The following is a 15,691-nucleotide window of genomic DNA, read 5'->3' as shown; positions in this document are numbered from 1 at the left end:
ACAAATTGCTGACACTGTGTTGTACCTTTATGGTATTAAAAAGATAATCACTTTAATCTCTTGAACTTTTCAGGAGAGCAAGATTTCTTTTGGGTAACTTATGCTTCTCTAACATTCCCTTCTTCAAACTTTTTATATTCTTTTTTATATTGAGGATATTAGAGATGGCTATGAATGTTGTTGATTCATGATTCTGGAAGTTTTCTCTCCTTGTGAAATTTTGAGATTTCAAAATTGATATTCAGCTCTTAATTCCTCCTCACAAGATGAGGAGATTCCCAAATCGAACCATTACTTGAAAGACTCCTAGCTTAAATGCATTTAAATTTAATAGTTAAATATATTACTTAAAGGTCATTTTGTTTAATGCTATGATTGTCAGCACACCAAACAATTCTACAGAGATTAGAATTATATTAAAAATTAAATCACTTGGGGCTGGGAATAAACTGGCGAATAGATTAATATGGTAGAGTCAGACACAGCAAGAAGGAAAAGAATTTCAAAGAGGGAAGGGTAATAGATATATTCAGTAATCCCTTCACAAGTGTTCTTATCAGAAAAAGTGACTAATATCAACTTCCATCCAGTTGGGTTACAGAACCACAGAAAGCTAGAATAAGAAGAGCCCCTTGAAAGATGATCAGCCTATGGAATTTCACACACACACATAGGAAATCAATTGACAGGCTCATATGGGCAGAAATTCTAGAAGTGATAATAGTAAATATGCCTTCAGTAATACTATTTAACGCATAGTAATTGCTTTACATGTGTTATCTCTTAAATCCTTGCATTAACATTATGAAAACCCACTATTATCCCCATTTTACAGAAGATATAACTGAGGCTTAGAGAGGTTGAACAATTTGCTTAAAGTTACAGAACTAGTAAGTGATTAAAGTATTGAGATTTGAATCAGGCGTTTTAGCTCCAGATGCAGTCTTAAACATTACATAACATTTCAGATGTGTATGTCCAAGCACAAAATGTAGAGGTTATATTGCAAAAATTAAAATGAGCTGTTTGAAGGTGATGGAATTTGATACATTCTCATTTTTTTTTCTCAAAATATTTTTTTTAACACCATAAATGCAAGAACAAAAGAAAACTGGATGATCAGGACTATCCCATTTGCTTCCATTATCTCTGTTCTCTGGCGCCTTCATGAAGTTACTCGCTTCTGGGTTTGATTAATGTCTTCATCTCGACGTCAGTCTGTCTCTGCAGGATTTTTCCTTCCAAACCTGGACACCCCGTCCTCGGAGTCCTCAAAGTTCCCCGGGCCACTCAGCCTCTCGCCCTGGCTCGCTGGCGGTTTCTACTGCGTTTCCTTCCCCTTCTCCTTGGGAAGGTTCACGGCGCGGAGACAGGGAACGAAACGGGGGACGAGGAAGGATGTCTCGACAGTGTTTACTAGGCCTGCACCGCTCTGCCTGAGCCCTGCCCCCAGCTCTGAAAAGCTTCCTGGAAATGTCCTTGTTATCACTTCCCTCTCGGGCTGGGGGCTGGGAGCGGGCGGTCCCCCGCCCCCGGCTCCCGCTATTCTGCCCGAGCGCTCGCTCGCAGGCGCCGCCGCGCCGCAGTCCTCAGTGAGCGGCGCCCGGGCTCGCAGGTCCCCGCCGCGACGCGCCACCGTCCTGGTCCCCGCCCGCGCCTCCGCCCGCTTCGCAATGAGGGTCCTGGGTGGGCGCTGCGGGGCGCTACTGGCGTGCCTCATCCTAGTGCTCCCCGTCTCCGAGGCAAACTGTGAGTAATCAACAGCGTGCTGTCTTCTCTCCGCAGCAGCGCAACGGAACCCGGAGCCCTCTTGGTAGGATTTTCTTTGCTCCGGCTGCAGCCAGCTTTTCGAAAGTTTCCAGTAAGTCCCGACAATCTCCGGGCTGACGGAAGCAGCCAGTGGATCTAGCGGGCAGTGTAGCAGTGGGGCAGGGGCAATTTTTGCCCTGCTCTAGGAGTCAACTGTTGGCTACTGGACGGATTCAAAAACCTGGGGGACACTAAATAACAATGAAGGCGTTGCAACACCTACCCACTTGCCCTCAGCAGCTGAAGTTCCCAGAGGACAAGGATGAGCACTTTCCAGTATAACGATAGGGAGAAAAAGGCAGCCTACTAGGTTTCCTCTCGGTACAAGCGGCTGTCCCCAGCCAACACCCCTTGCTGAAATTTTACCTCCCTTTTGCAATTTCTGGACTTTGAGCTTGGTTTGCTTATCTCAACATTGACAAACCAATTGTTTTAGGATCACTGCTGGTTTGCATAGCAGGAGGTAGATGTCATTTTCTAACCTTGAAATCAAAAGGACTGCTAAATGTTGTGTTTCTCAGATCATTTTGTACAAAGTATTTTTGACACTGTCACTGATCTGAGGTCATGGCATGAATTCTCTGTACTTTATCTTTGTATTTCCAGTTCTTTATGTTCCCATGGGTGGATTCAAGGCAGGATGTTGAGTTTTCTCTGAAAAGTATGTAAGGAATATCAAAGCATTTAGTACATTTTTTAAAAAGATTTTATCTATTTATTTATTAGAGAGAGAGTAAGAGAGAGCGCACAACTCGGGGGAGGGGCAGAGGGAGAGGGAGAAGGAGACTCCCTGCTAAGCAAGGAGCCTGATATGGGGCTCAATCCCAAGACTCTGGTTTCATGACCTGAGCCAAAGGCAGACACTTAACCAACTGAGCCACCCAGACGGCCCTTGGCATTTAGTACATTTTGATTGCCAGTTAATTTGTTCGTTTTCAAAGTTTAAGCATGGTCATTGATTAAAAATGCTTACTTGTGCTACGTTTTTTATTCTCAGGAAATGGCATGGGAGAGATAAACTCTGAATTGCAAAAACTTTTAGGCTGCCTAAAGCTCCTGTGGAAACTTTTCAAAGATGGTAATTTTAGGAGACTTAAGTAGGAATTTACTAACATTCCACTAGTTTGTACTAGTTAACTGATTAGGATGATTGAGGTATTTTAAAATTCTAATTTAAAGGTAAAACATGATTTGTTGATCTTATATTAAAGAGCTGCAATAGCAGCATTGCTATTCAAACCACTATCACTAAGCCTGTATGTGGACCATATGCGTATAAATTCATTATTTATGTAGTTCATTACAACAATCAAATATTTGCTTGGTAACCAAAGAAGCAAAAGTTTCTTCCCACACTCACTGCTTGTCATCACAGGAATGTGCTAAACCCTTTCTTTTTGTAGAGACTGTTACATTTTCACTGAATCTAGACACAGTTAAAAATGATGTATATGTCTGTGCGTGTTAAACACAAGTAATCAAACCATATATATGATGAAATATATTTGTTATGATAGAGTGGAGAAATTAATAGTACAAATACATGACATAAAGAATAGTTGGCCCTATATTGCCTTTATTTTAAAAAGTATGAGTAGTTTAACTGGATTAAAAATAATCTTTGGTTAACTGATGGGGAGACTGAGGTACAGATGGAATGTTTTTACTCCCTTTAAATTTGAGATAGAATTAGAACTCTAAATATTTGATTTATAACTCATTGGTTAGTCCATGGAAATATAATTGCTATTTAAAGAAAAAGGTTTTAGTTTTGAGAGTTGTTAGAATCTATCCAGTTCAACTTCTTCATTTTAATAATAAAGAATTGGTCAGAGATGTTAACTGACTTTGCAGACATTTATATATATGAAAGATATTTTTACTATCTCTTATATTGTTAGTAAATATAAGAGAGAGACAGAAAGGGGCAGAGAGATAGATTTAAAATATATACTGTCTACATATTCCATCATTTGCCACTAAAGGCTGTGGTGAGGAGAAATAGGAGAAAAGCGATGATCTCCGGCTGCGCTAGTTTGGTCCTATCCAGACTTCCACTGCTAGGTGGATGCAGTCTACCCTTGACATTACTGACTCATATATGCTTTCTCTTTTTTGCTCTCTTCTTTCCTTCTCTAATTATTCATTGTTTATCTGTCTTTAAAAAAAAAAATCCCTTTATTTCAGAGTTCAAAATGTTGCACTGTTGGAGAGATTTTATTAAGGTTGGGAAGAGTTAGAGACAATTTCTGGTATAGCAACAATACCCTGTGCCATATTCTCTTACCATCCATTCTACATGGTAATGCTTCATAATAAACCTTTCCTGTCCACCAAGTTCAATATCCTCTTTATAGCTAAATGATCTATATTTAAATTTTCAAGATATTATGAGAAAAAATGAGAAGCCTGATAGTACATATATCAATATTCTTTAGCTACTAGCAACAATAATGAACACTTGCTAAGGAAGGAAAGAAGGAAGGAAGGAAGCTGAGTGGATTTATTGTAAGACTACTGAATGGCATGCTGAATAACTAGGCCAACAGAAGCCAGGGACTTAGGCATTTCAGTGATCTATATAATGGGAAGTCACATGCTGTCTGTGTTAGGAGCCGCTATCAGATGACTGGGTTCTAACTGTCTTCTAGTCCTGGGTGTCCCTGCCCATGACTGAAATTCCCAGAAGAGAGAACTTGATCACTTTGGCTTAACATGTCTCTGGAGTCCTGTGACTGACAGCTCCCTAGAATCAGAAGTGTCTGCACATCTCCCACAAAAGAATGGAAGCTGCAAAGGAAGCAGAAACAAAGAAGTCTACACATGCTAATTATTGGCTGTACAACATACACACACGTCCTTCTTTCCATATACACCATTTGGAAATATTTCAAGTATAATGCACATATTTTAATATAATACAAATAACTGAGAACAGCAGAAAGGACCTTCCCCTTAATAGATTCCAGTCACCGCACCCAAAGAGGAAGGCTCATGGCTACCATTTCTTAGTTTACTGTCATCAAGTGATGTCCGTGCCTCGTCTTGTTCTGTCACAATCCCATGTCACTGTGCTATGCTTTGTGGATGAAACAATACATTGTTACAATCCATCTCGTATGCCAAAAAATAATCATACTAAAAAGACAAGCAAAAGAATACAAGTACTTTGGGGTGGCCTCTCTTCCTTTTGAGTGGGAGCTGGTATTTATGACCTCCTTCACTCCCCAATTCACTTGTCTCTTGCTTTCATGCAGTTCGCTTATGTTGGATTTTTTTGTCTCCTCTCTGAGATGAACCACGCCCTTATTCAGGAAGAGTCTGAGCCTTGTTGTTCCTACCTATGGATGATTGTGGCCATCTCTTCTTTTATAATTTCTGTTGTGTATAATAGTCATCTTGAAGGAGTAGCACTCCTTCTAGACCTGATTTAGATGTGGCAAAAACACTATTTTGCCTTGATTATTGTCATACCAGTATAATCTTCTTTTTAATTTTTTTTCAACAGGAATAAAGAACTTGAAATGGCTACATAGCAGTCTCAGCTTCTAATTCAGTGGAAAATCTATTAGGTCCCATAGTGAATGCATTTCTTCTTGGTTTACCAATTTCTAGATGAGCAAAAGACAGTTGCAAGGGAAGAAAAAAGCAAAAAATGTGAGAATAGGTCATTGAATTAGCTTCTTATGCTGCTATAACAAAGTACCACAAACTGGGTAGCTTAAACAACAGATTTATTGTCTCACAGTTCTGGGGACTAGAAGTCTGAGATTAAGGTGTCAGCAGGATTGATTCCTTCTGGGAGCTATGAAGGAGAATCTGTTTCATGCCTCTCTCTTCAGCTTCTGGTACCCTCAGACATTTCTTGGCTTGTAGATGGCATTTTCCCTATGTCTTCACATCATCTTCCCCCTGTACATGAGTGTCTCTATTCCAAATTTCCCCTTTTTATAAAGACATCAGTCATATTGGATTAGAGCTCACCCTTATGGCCTTGTCTTAACTTGATCATCTGCGAAACTCCTTTTTCCAAATAAGATCCTTGTGACCCTTGCACTAGATTGCCTTGAGAAGAAACACAATGGACAATCCTTAAGTGGACCATTCTATCCCGTCTTATTATTAAGAACTTCTCTGGTGTGGGGCTATCTTGTGAGTATTCCCCTGGAACACAAATAGTCTCAGCTCTGGGCAATTCTTACCAAACAACCTTGTCTCTTGACCTGATATCTAGCTTTTTATGGGTCTCTGAACATATAGACAGACCATTTTCAACCATTCAGGAAGCAGAATAGATCCAGATCTCATTCTAAGCAAAGTGGATAGTGAGAAATACTGCTTATATGTCTGCTCATTGTGAGGTGTTCGTTTCTCCAAACATTCTGTTTCTCCTCAGGATCACCCTTGAGAAAGGCTGTCGTTTGTTTGTTCATTGCAGGCTGTGGCTTCATAGCAGGTCTCCCTCTGGCTCGTGTTGGTCTATCACAAAGAAGTATCTGTCAGTTAGAGATTTTGTCTTCAGTAGGTTGATTTTCATCCTCACTAGGTTGGTCATAGGCTTTTCCTCGTGAGACTTTAAAGAGGGGTTGAGGTAAGACTTCTTCATATCAGGAGAGTGAGCAGCCTGCATAGATCACTTAGTTGTACCTATAGTTCCATCCTATTCACACCACTGGAACACGTCACAGCTGAACTTCTGTCACAACTAAGTTTCTGGCTAGATGGAAAAGGTAGCATCCAGTTCACAATGAGCTGTTTAAATCACCTGGTCACCAGGTGTCCTGTGGTTGTATTTGCAGACTTCACTAAAGTCTGAAAGGATGCCAAGAACAGTTTCTCAAGGGTAAACTAATTACTGGCAGAAGGAAATGTGACTTGCTCTCAAATCGTAAGGACCTCTACTGAAATTCTTCTTTGGGGACTTGCTGTGGTGCCTTGGATAGTACCAGAGGACCCTGCCGTCCTAGGGACAATTTGACATAATTGGATCTGATGGGTCACTGGCTAGTCTGACTGACAGACTGCTTGATTTGAACTTTGAACTAGCTAGAGAGCATTTTCTTATTCTGGTTTCCATCTGCATCTGGCAGCTTTTGGACTCATATGATAAATAGACCAGAGTGGAGTACCTAAAAATGGAATATGCCTCAACAATAAGGGGTCCACCGATATGTATGCTTCCATCTCAGTGTTGAATGCCCAGGTATATAAAAACTTGTCTTTCACTTGGGCAGGAATATTCCAGCATGACCAAATTGTTGCTGAAAATAGCTCATGCCTGGGGAAGGAAGCACAGTTTGGAGTTTGAGTTTTATTGGACCTATAGTTAGGTACTTGTAGGACACAATGCCCTTAATCAACTGACCCTCATGGGCCTCAGTTCTAGGCAGCAAACCTTAGATTTTAGATGTTTTTTCTTCTCTACAGGCCAATATCTAATAATCACTAGAAATCTTTGGAATCTCTTCCCTCAGTGCAGTTACCCAGTGCAGTTAATCTGCGTGGGAGAAAACAAGAAGAAAAGTTCACTGTATACAGGATGCTTCTTCAAGGGCATCTCTCCTCTCCTTCATTCTAGAAGTTCTGGATCCATCAACTGATTCAAGATTGGTAATTAAGGAGAGGTGGTGATTTCTTTGAATTGTACAACCTCTATTTTACTAACCCAGGGAGTTTTGAATACAAAAGTTAATGAGGAATTTTATGGGTTGTCTTCCCATCTCATTCTAGGGAGATGTTCACCTGTTAATTCTTTCTCCAAGATTTAATCACTACACTCACCCTGACTTTGATTCACGTGAATATGAGCTGCCAACTAAGCTCAGCCACCCTGGGTTCCGCCCATTCCCCCTGAGATCTGGGAGCCCTGTTTCACTGCAGCCCCTGCCATTAGCATTTCCAATCTAGGGAGAACATCCAGTAAAATGCTTTTTAGCAAGCCCAGTGATTTCCTTACTAATTGATATCTATGATAATCATGAACATACATTCTTTTATTTCATAATGGGGAGTGGGATGGATAAGTGAGAAAGTGAATAGGTAGGAACCACGTGAAAGATCCAAGCCAGAATCTATCTCCTAGTCCTTGTGAATTCTTTCTTTGATATTATGCCGAGGAATGTCTGGCTTTTCAGAGTTATTTAGTGTGTGCCAGAGTTGTCTAGGATGCCATTAGCCAACAAAGCCAACTGTTTGAACTGGAACTGGTGACCCTAGCTAGCACATGGAATGAAATCAGCAATATTAATACATTTAGCCTAATTCAAAATTACATAGGCTTTTTTGTATTAGTTTTCTATTGTTGTGTAACCAATTGCCACGAACTTAGCCTCTTAAAACAATGTAATTTATTTTTTTAATAATTTTTACTTGAGTTTTATTTTATTTTAAAAATTTTTATTTATTTATTTGACAGAGAGACAGCGAGAGGGGGAACACAAGCAGGGGGAGTGGGAGAAGGAGAAGCAGGCTTCCCGCGGAGCAGGGAGCCCAATGTGGGGCTCGATCCCTTGACCCTCGGATCATGATCTGAGCCGAAGGCAGACACTTAACAACTGAGCCACCCAGGCGCCCCCATTTTATTAACTCATTAGTCCAGGTACAAGTCCAGGGACCTGCTCAGGGTCTCACAAAGCTAAGATCAAGGGGTCCGCCAGAGCTGAGGTCTCATCTGCGGTGTTCTCTTCCAAGTGTATTGATCTCTCCAATGAGAGGAAGGAGAGAGGAGATCAATGGAGGACGTTTGCTTGTGCATGAAAGTGACAAAACTCCATTCCACTTATAATTCCAATAGCCCCAACCCAAGGAAGCACATGGAATATTTGGTCAGCATTGTCTCTGTTACAAATATTCTTCCCCTAGGGTTAAGATTACTGTTTCTTCCTCTAAGAGAAGCACAAACACATATTGCTCATTTAACCTTTGGTAATATAGATTACAAAATGTGAGGTTGTATTAACTATCTATTTGTTAAATAGAGAGGGCATAATTAACCATGCCCAACAGACCTAAGCTGGGGACATAGTATAATGACATTGAACTGGCTGTTAATGTAGCAGGGTGAAAAAAATATGGTAACAGTTAATACTGAAATTATTTCTTTTGTGAGAATTCTTATTATTTTACCTTGAGAAGTGGCTTTAGGTTTAGAAAGTGAAGTCCTGAAAACATGGTCTATAACTTTGCTACTCAAGAGTAGTTCATGAACCAGTAATAGCAGCATTACCTGGGAGCTTATTAGAAATGAAGCATCTCTGGCCTCATGCCAGACCTACTGATTTAGAATATTCATTTTAAGAAGACCCCGGGTAATTCCTATGCACACTTAAAATTTGAATCATGCTGGTGTCTAAGGAGATAGGAGAAAAGGTTGATAAATGGTTCTGCATGAGAAGTAAATAGAAGTTGCAGGGGTGGAAGTAGGAGGCAACCAGGGAGAGGGAAGGGGAGAAGATGTCAGAGAAGGGAGAAAAGAAGCTGAGCCATATGGCAAGACAATGCAGCTTTTAGGAATGTCTTCAGTAAGATTTTTTTTTTTTTTAGAGAGAGAGAAGAGAGAGAGCATGAGCAGGGGGACGACAGAGGGAGAGGGGCAGAAGGAGAGGGAGAGAGAGAATCTTAAGCAGGCTCTACACCGAGCATGGAGCCCAACGCGGGGCTCAATCTCCCGACCCTGAGATCATGACCTGAGCTGAAATGAAGAGTTGGATGCTTAACTGACTGAGTCACCCAGGCGCCCCATCCATTAAGAAATTATTATATGTGAGGTGGACAGAGGACCTTTAGGAACTGGCTTAAGACTTGACTTTAAATTGCAAAAGTTGTTTTAATGTAAACTATAGCCCTTTGTACCTCCCCCCTGCCTCCTACTCTCAGGGTTTCTTCAGAAGAGGTTGATTTCCATATCTAACTGGATTAAGAATGAAGAGAAGGGAATAGTTCCATAAGATACAACTGAGGTGAAGAGTTTAGTGAAAGCTAACACTCAAAGCCAATACTGACCATAAGAACTTCAGCTCCAAAAGGAGGAAGAAATCTTTTTTATTTTTTTTAAAGATTTTATTTATTTATTTGACCAAGAGAGACACAGTGAGAGAGGGAACACAAGCAAGGGGGGTGGGAGAGGGAGAAGCTGGGGGAGTGGGAGAGGGAGAAGCAGGGGGAGTGGGAGAGGGAGAAGCAGGGGGAGTGGGAGAGGGAGAAGCAGGCTTCCCGCTGAGCAGGGAGCCCAGACACTTAAAGACTGAGCCACCCAGGTGCCCTAGGACGAAGTCTTGAGAGACATTGGAATTTTTATCAGGTGTGGGATTGGGGTTTTAGGATTCCAGTCAGTTAATCAAAAAGGGCAAGATGATATATGACATTAGCAAAACTCAGATTATCTTTAAATTTAAAGCTTTGATTGAGGGTAATGTTTTGTTAATGCTAGAAGAAAAAAACTCACCTTGGTGATGCAAAAACAAATAGTAGGCCTTGACTCTTTTTCTATTGGGTGATGCAAATCCTTTTTACCTAAATATTCCTATTTTATTTTGTATGTATCTGGGAAATACATATAAGTAAATAATTATAATAATTTTGGGGGATGGGCAAGAATTCAGTAATTTTAGACAAGAAAATACTTCACACAAAAGATTGGAAGAAAATGGATAACATTTTAATAGTGTCTTTAGAAAGTAGAGTTATGATGCTTTTTATTCCTTGCTTACTTTTTCGCTTTTAATAAATATAATAACTTGGGGCACCTGGGTGGCTCAGATGGTTAAGCATCTGTCTTCGGCTCAGGTCGTGATCCTGGGGTCCTGGGATCGAACCCCACATCGGGCTCCTGGTTCAGCAGGGAGTCTGCTTCTCCCTCTCCCTCTGCCTCTCCCCCGCTCATGCTCTCTCTCCCTCTGTATCTCTGTGTCTCAAATGAATAAATAAAAATCTTTAAAAAAAATATATAATAACTTGAGTTATTAACTTCAGTGTGAGAACACCATTTCATTTAAGAGTTTTATTTATATTACATTGTTCTAAATATGGAAATTGAGTCCTCCAGGCTTGAGGGGAAGTGAAACAAGGATAATTTATCTAGATTCTGAGTGTTTCTACAGTGAGTAAAGTAATAGGAACTGGCTCTCACTAGTTCTAGGCCATTAGTATAATTCTTCTTGGTCCTCTTGTTCATTTTTTGGAATGGACTTAAAAAAGACACATTCAAAAACAATGGCTTTTAAATCTTCATAGAAATGGTAAAAATACAACTTCCTGCTTTTGTGTGATAGTTTCCATCTTTCAAAATGGCAGATTTGGGGGTGCCTGGGTGGCTCAGTAGGTTAAGCGTCTGACTTCGGCTCAGGTCATGATCCCAGGGTCCTGGGATCAAGCTCTGCGTTGGGCTCCTTGCTCAGCGGGAAGCCTGCTTCTCCCTCTCCCTCTGCCTGCCGCTCCCCCTGCTTGTGCTATCTCTCTCTCTCACTCTTTCTCTCTCTGTGTCAAATAAATAAAAATAAATAATAAAAAAAATGGCAGATTTGGCATTTTCTCATGGAGTTTCACAGCTGTTCTGTGATGCACCTTCCCAACTTTAGGAAAATGTTACTTTTACCCTCTACCAAGAGTTGTTATCCCATGTTCTCTTCCTGCTCTCATTTGAACTTCTTGAGGAAGTGGTTTATTCTAGCAGTCTCTATTGCCTCTCTTCCTTCTCACCCTCCCACTGGTCTTGGTGATTGGGACTGTTAACAGTGATCCTATTGTTAAATCAATTACATTTTGGCTCTCATCCTAAATAATGGTAATTATTATTAACTTTTTTTTTTGAGAGACAGAGACTTAGATTAAACTACTAACTATATCCTACTGACTCCCTAACATTTTTAAACCATTCAAGTAATCCATGATTAATATAATCTAGTTTGGGAATACAGATATGCACTAAAAATATGCATCTGTAGTCCCACCAGCCAAAGTAATGTTTTGCTCTATATTCTTCTAAGCAACTTTGTCTGCATATATATATATATATTCTTAGAAATTAAAATACATACATACAAGAATGGAATTGTGCTGTAATACTATTTTTTTCTAATATTTTTAACTTGATGTTTCACCTAAAAATATGATGATGGCTTTCATGTCAATAAAATCTGTCACACTTTAAAATAGATTTATAGTTTTTCTTCATATATGTTCATCATAATATATTTAATCAAAAATATATGTTTGGAAATTCAGATTATTTCCAATGTTTTGCTTATATCAATAAAATTGTGATGCATATATTCATACATATTTCTTTACATATGTCCTGTTCATTTCCTCAGATTAATTTCCTAGAAATTGAATGGTTAGCTGAATATCTAAAGGTTTTGAATACATTTTGTTAGATTTCTCCCTGGAAATTTGCTTTTAAAAGTATATTTAAGAGTGCCTACTTGCTCTCATCTTTGCCAACATTGAACATTAACTTCGTTTTAAATCTTTGTCAATGCAATCGGAATAAAAATGGGGGTGAACTTTTTGGGGTGGGAGAGAAGTAGTCCATTCTATTTTTCAGTTCATCCATTAACTTTAAAGAGCAGCTAGAAATAGTCACTAACCTCCTTGCCTTACATATTAGTCTGCTTGGACTGGTCTGACAAAATACCATAGTTTACATGGCTTAAACAAGAGAAATTTATTTTCTCACAGTTCTGGAGGCTGGAAAATCCCAAGATGAAAGTGCTGACCAGTTCAGTTTCTAGTCAGGGCTCCCTTCCTGGCTTGTAGACCTTGATTTCTTACTATGTTCTCACATGGCCTTTCCTCAGGGTCTGTATGCTTACAGGGAGAGAGCTCGTTAATGTCTCTTCTTATAAGAACACGAATCCTGTAGGATTGGGGCCCCACCCTCATGACCTCATTTAACCTTCATTATTTCCTTAGAAGCCCCTTTTCCAAATAGAGCCACAGTGGGGATTTCCACTAGAACATATAAATTCAGGGAGGTGGACACAAACATTCAGACCATAATGCCAAACATTCAGATTCAGTCCATATGCCTTGTCAAGTAGAACACAAGTTCTGTTTTTTTGTGTGTTTTTTGTTTGTTTGTTTGTTTGTTTTTTGTTTTTTGTAACTGTGGAAGAGGAGAAGTAGGTTTATTGTACTTTGTGGCCAATTTTTTAAGTGGGTCTGAGTTTCTGTATGTTAAATATACCTTTCCTTATTACTTGTTTTATTATCCTTCTTCCCCAAATCCTTATCCAAATCATTTTCTCCTCTCTCCTTAATAAATTATTTTATTCCATTGCTATTTAGACTGTGTCTTATAGCCTTTTAGAAAGTCAAGAAGGAATTCTGAGGGTCTGGCAGGAATTTAGAAATTGAATTATAAGCACCTACTCAATACTATACCAATATTCCAAATAATCTCATTTCCACATCAGCACTTAAAAATAATGTATCTTAAGAGTCAAAAGGGATGTATCCAGAGTCTTTCTAAGCCTTGCTTCATATCTGGGAGATATGAAGGAAGTAGGATAGTGCAGAATTAGGTCAACTCTTTCACTGTTGTCTTTAAAAATGTCCAGGAACAGTTTGCCTGTTGCTTATCCAAAAATAAACACAGACACAGGCCAGTGAACTAATAATATTAATTGATGCTATCCTAACAAATAGGTCAAATAGAACAAAAACACAACTTTTCCTGTGCTGTTACCTCTTGGTACATGATGTCAAAAGCAGATGCTGTTCTGGTGTCCTAGTGTGTCGGAGATGAAAAAGACAAGGAAAGCTGACCGCGTGGAAGATCTTCTGCACGTCATAAAGGAGGCCTCCTGCTGGAGCCTCAGGAAGTATAGCCAGTTTGTGGTGTAGTTATCTGGAGAAGGAAAGAGAGGGCTAGCAAATCCCTCTCCCTGCCTTGCCAAAATCTGAACTCTGAGTCCCTTCAAACGGAGTACTATAATTTATTATTCACCAACAGCAGACAAATCAAATGAAAGAAATGATTAATGTTGTGTTTGGGTTTTTTGTTAGTTTTGTTTGTTTTGGGGGGATTATTAAGCTGCCTGTTCTGTCTTTTGGGTAGAAGTATTTGTTGTTTTGGAAGGAATAACAGATAAGTACCACTTTCTCTGTCTATGGCTACAATCAAAAGGTTTTAACCTTGGGGAAACAATGGCAGAGTGTTTGATTTATTCTTCTTTTTCTAGACTAGGCACTGTAAATTAAAATTATAATTAAATCTCAGAGTAAGGAGAGGTCCATGTCACTCCTGTTGTGGCTATAAACAGTTCAGGCATTGTTTCCCTACTCAGCCAGAATGGGGGTTGATAGTCACATTTTTTTTTTTTTTAATGGCACCAACGGCTTCTTCTACTTATAAATAAACACCAGTCTTCATCTTTTTTAATCCAATGTTTTAGGACTTACCTTTATACAACATATAACTCATAGATTATTTCCTCTTTTTCTTTCCCAGATTTAAATTCTTATCCAGATCTATTCCTTATGATTTTTGATTCTTTTAAAGTATTTCTCATCAGCCTATTTATTGCTTAGTCCTCTTGAAGAATGGATGCATATATAGTTCACCTTTAGAGAATACTTTTTCTAACACTTTTCTAACCTTTAACATAATAATATGAGAACACTCAGTTGCTCAGCAGCCTAGTCCTCAATATAAAAAAAATAAGAACTTGAGAGGAAAGCAAGTGTAGTAGTTCTCTTTAAAAATTTAACTAAAAAAAGATTGAAGTGTAGCATGCATCCAGACATGGCATTTCTTCCTGAAGTCTAACACAAGCTTCTCTGAAAATTGGTAATAATTATATAGGCCAACAAATGCCTAATTAAAAATCTATCTTTTGGTTTTCATAGTCCTTGCAGTCTTCACATTTTTAAATACTCCTCCTCAATTAGAAATCTTCCGTGATAGAAATCTTTATGAAAAAAACAAAAGATTTTATGTTTGATTACTATGTGAGTATTTTAAATAGAGTTAGTAATATCTGGACATATGTTTTCCCATCATTATTAATTAACAGTGTTTCTATATTACATGCAGTTCTGTTTTTCTTCAGGCTTTGACTAAAAACATGCCATTTCAACAGTTGACACACATGAAGCACAATTACATCTCAAAGTATTATCTAGTTGTTCTATTTGTACATTGAAAACAATTTTCCCCTGCTTCATCCCACATTGAAGCAGAAACAAAGATTCAAACACTCTGCCAACCCAATTTCTAGCCAGAGATTTTCTCTCAGACGCATTTTTTTTAGGGGTAGTTCTTCATTCTTGGGATGACAGACAAGTAGGGCCTGGGAAAAGGAGAGACAGAAAGCAGAACTAAAAAAGAGATGAGCTTTGGAAGGAGGAATGTGAGAACCATCTTGGCAAAGGACAAGAGAGCAGAATGAAAAGATTCAGAGGATGGGTTATCCCAAAGCTTGTATCTCCTTCATCTGCAACCTCACTCTCTTCTGACTGATCAGTACTGGGCAACCTGCAGATCAGTGGTCCTAACCAACCCCTGAACAGAGGGTGGCAAGTTTGAACACTTCAGTGGGAAAAGAGGGGCCTCAGGAAAGGACCTCCCTTTGACCAGGTGGAAATGAATTGAACACTGGGAAATTCTCCTCTGACCAGAGGGAGTGCTAACCCCACTATCTTTATTTACAGGTGCTTTTATGAAGTACCAGTAACAATAAGTGACTTTTTTGAGGATAAGACAATCAAATCTTATGCTCAAAAAACGGAGATTTGCCCCCACAGAAAATATCGAAGGGAACATATGAAAGCTGTTAAGACAATTTCAAAAAGGAATTCCAGTTAATGTTTGAACAATGGTTATGTTATTGACATAATTGTTCAACCTGCTATGGTCACTGTTTTGAAGAGGGAAGACTTA

General features: G+C 39.2%; 1 protein-coding gene across 1 annotated transcript in view; it reads left to right on the top strand.

The window, feature by feature from the left end:
* Nucleotides 1-1,532: 1,532 nt before the first annotated feature.
* Nucleotides 1,533-15,691, top strand: part of PROS1 (protein S) — a 63,144-nt gene continuing 48,985 nt past the window's right edge. The window contains exon 1 of the mRNA XM_045902697.3: nucleotides 1,533-1,749. Within this exon, the coding sequence (XP_045758653.1) occupies nucleotides 1,674-1,749 (76 nt within the window). The 5' untranslated portion in view covers nucleotides 1,533-1,673. The remainder of the gene's footprint in view (nucleotides 1,750-15,691) is intronic.

This window comes from Mirounga angustirostris, unplaced genomic scaffold, assembly GCF_029215605.1.
Source record: "Mirounga angustirostris isolate CCGP_5_RB_7025 unplaced genomic scaffold, mMirAng1.0.hap1 SCAF_1, whole genome shotgun sequence".
In the NCBI taxonomy this organism is placed as follows: Eukaryota; Metazoa; Chordata; class Mammalia; order Carnivora; family Phocidae; genus Mirounga; species Mirounga angustirostris.
Note: the sequence above shows the minus strand (reverse complement) of the source record. Positions and strands in the feature narration are given on the sequence as shown.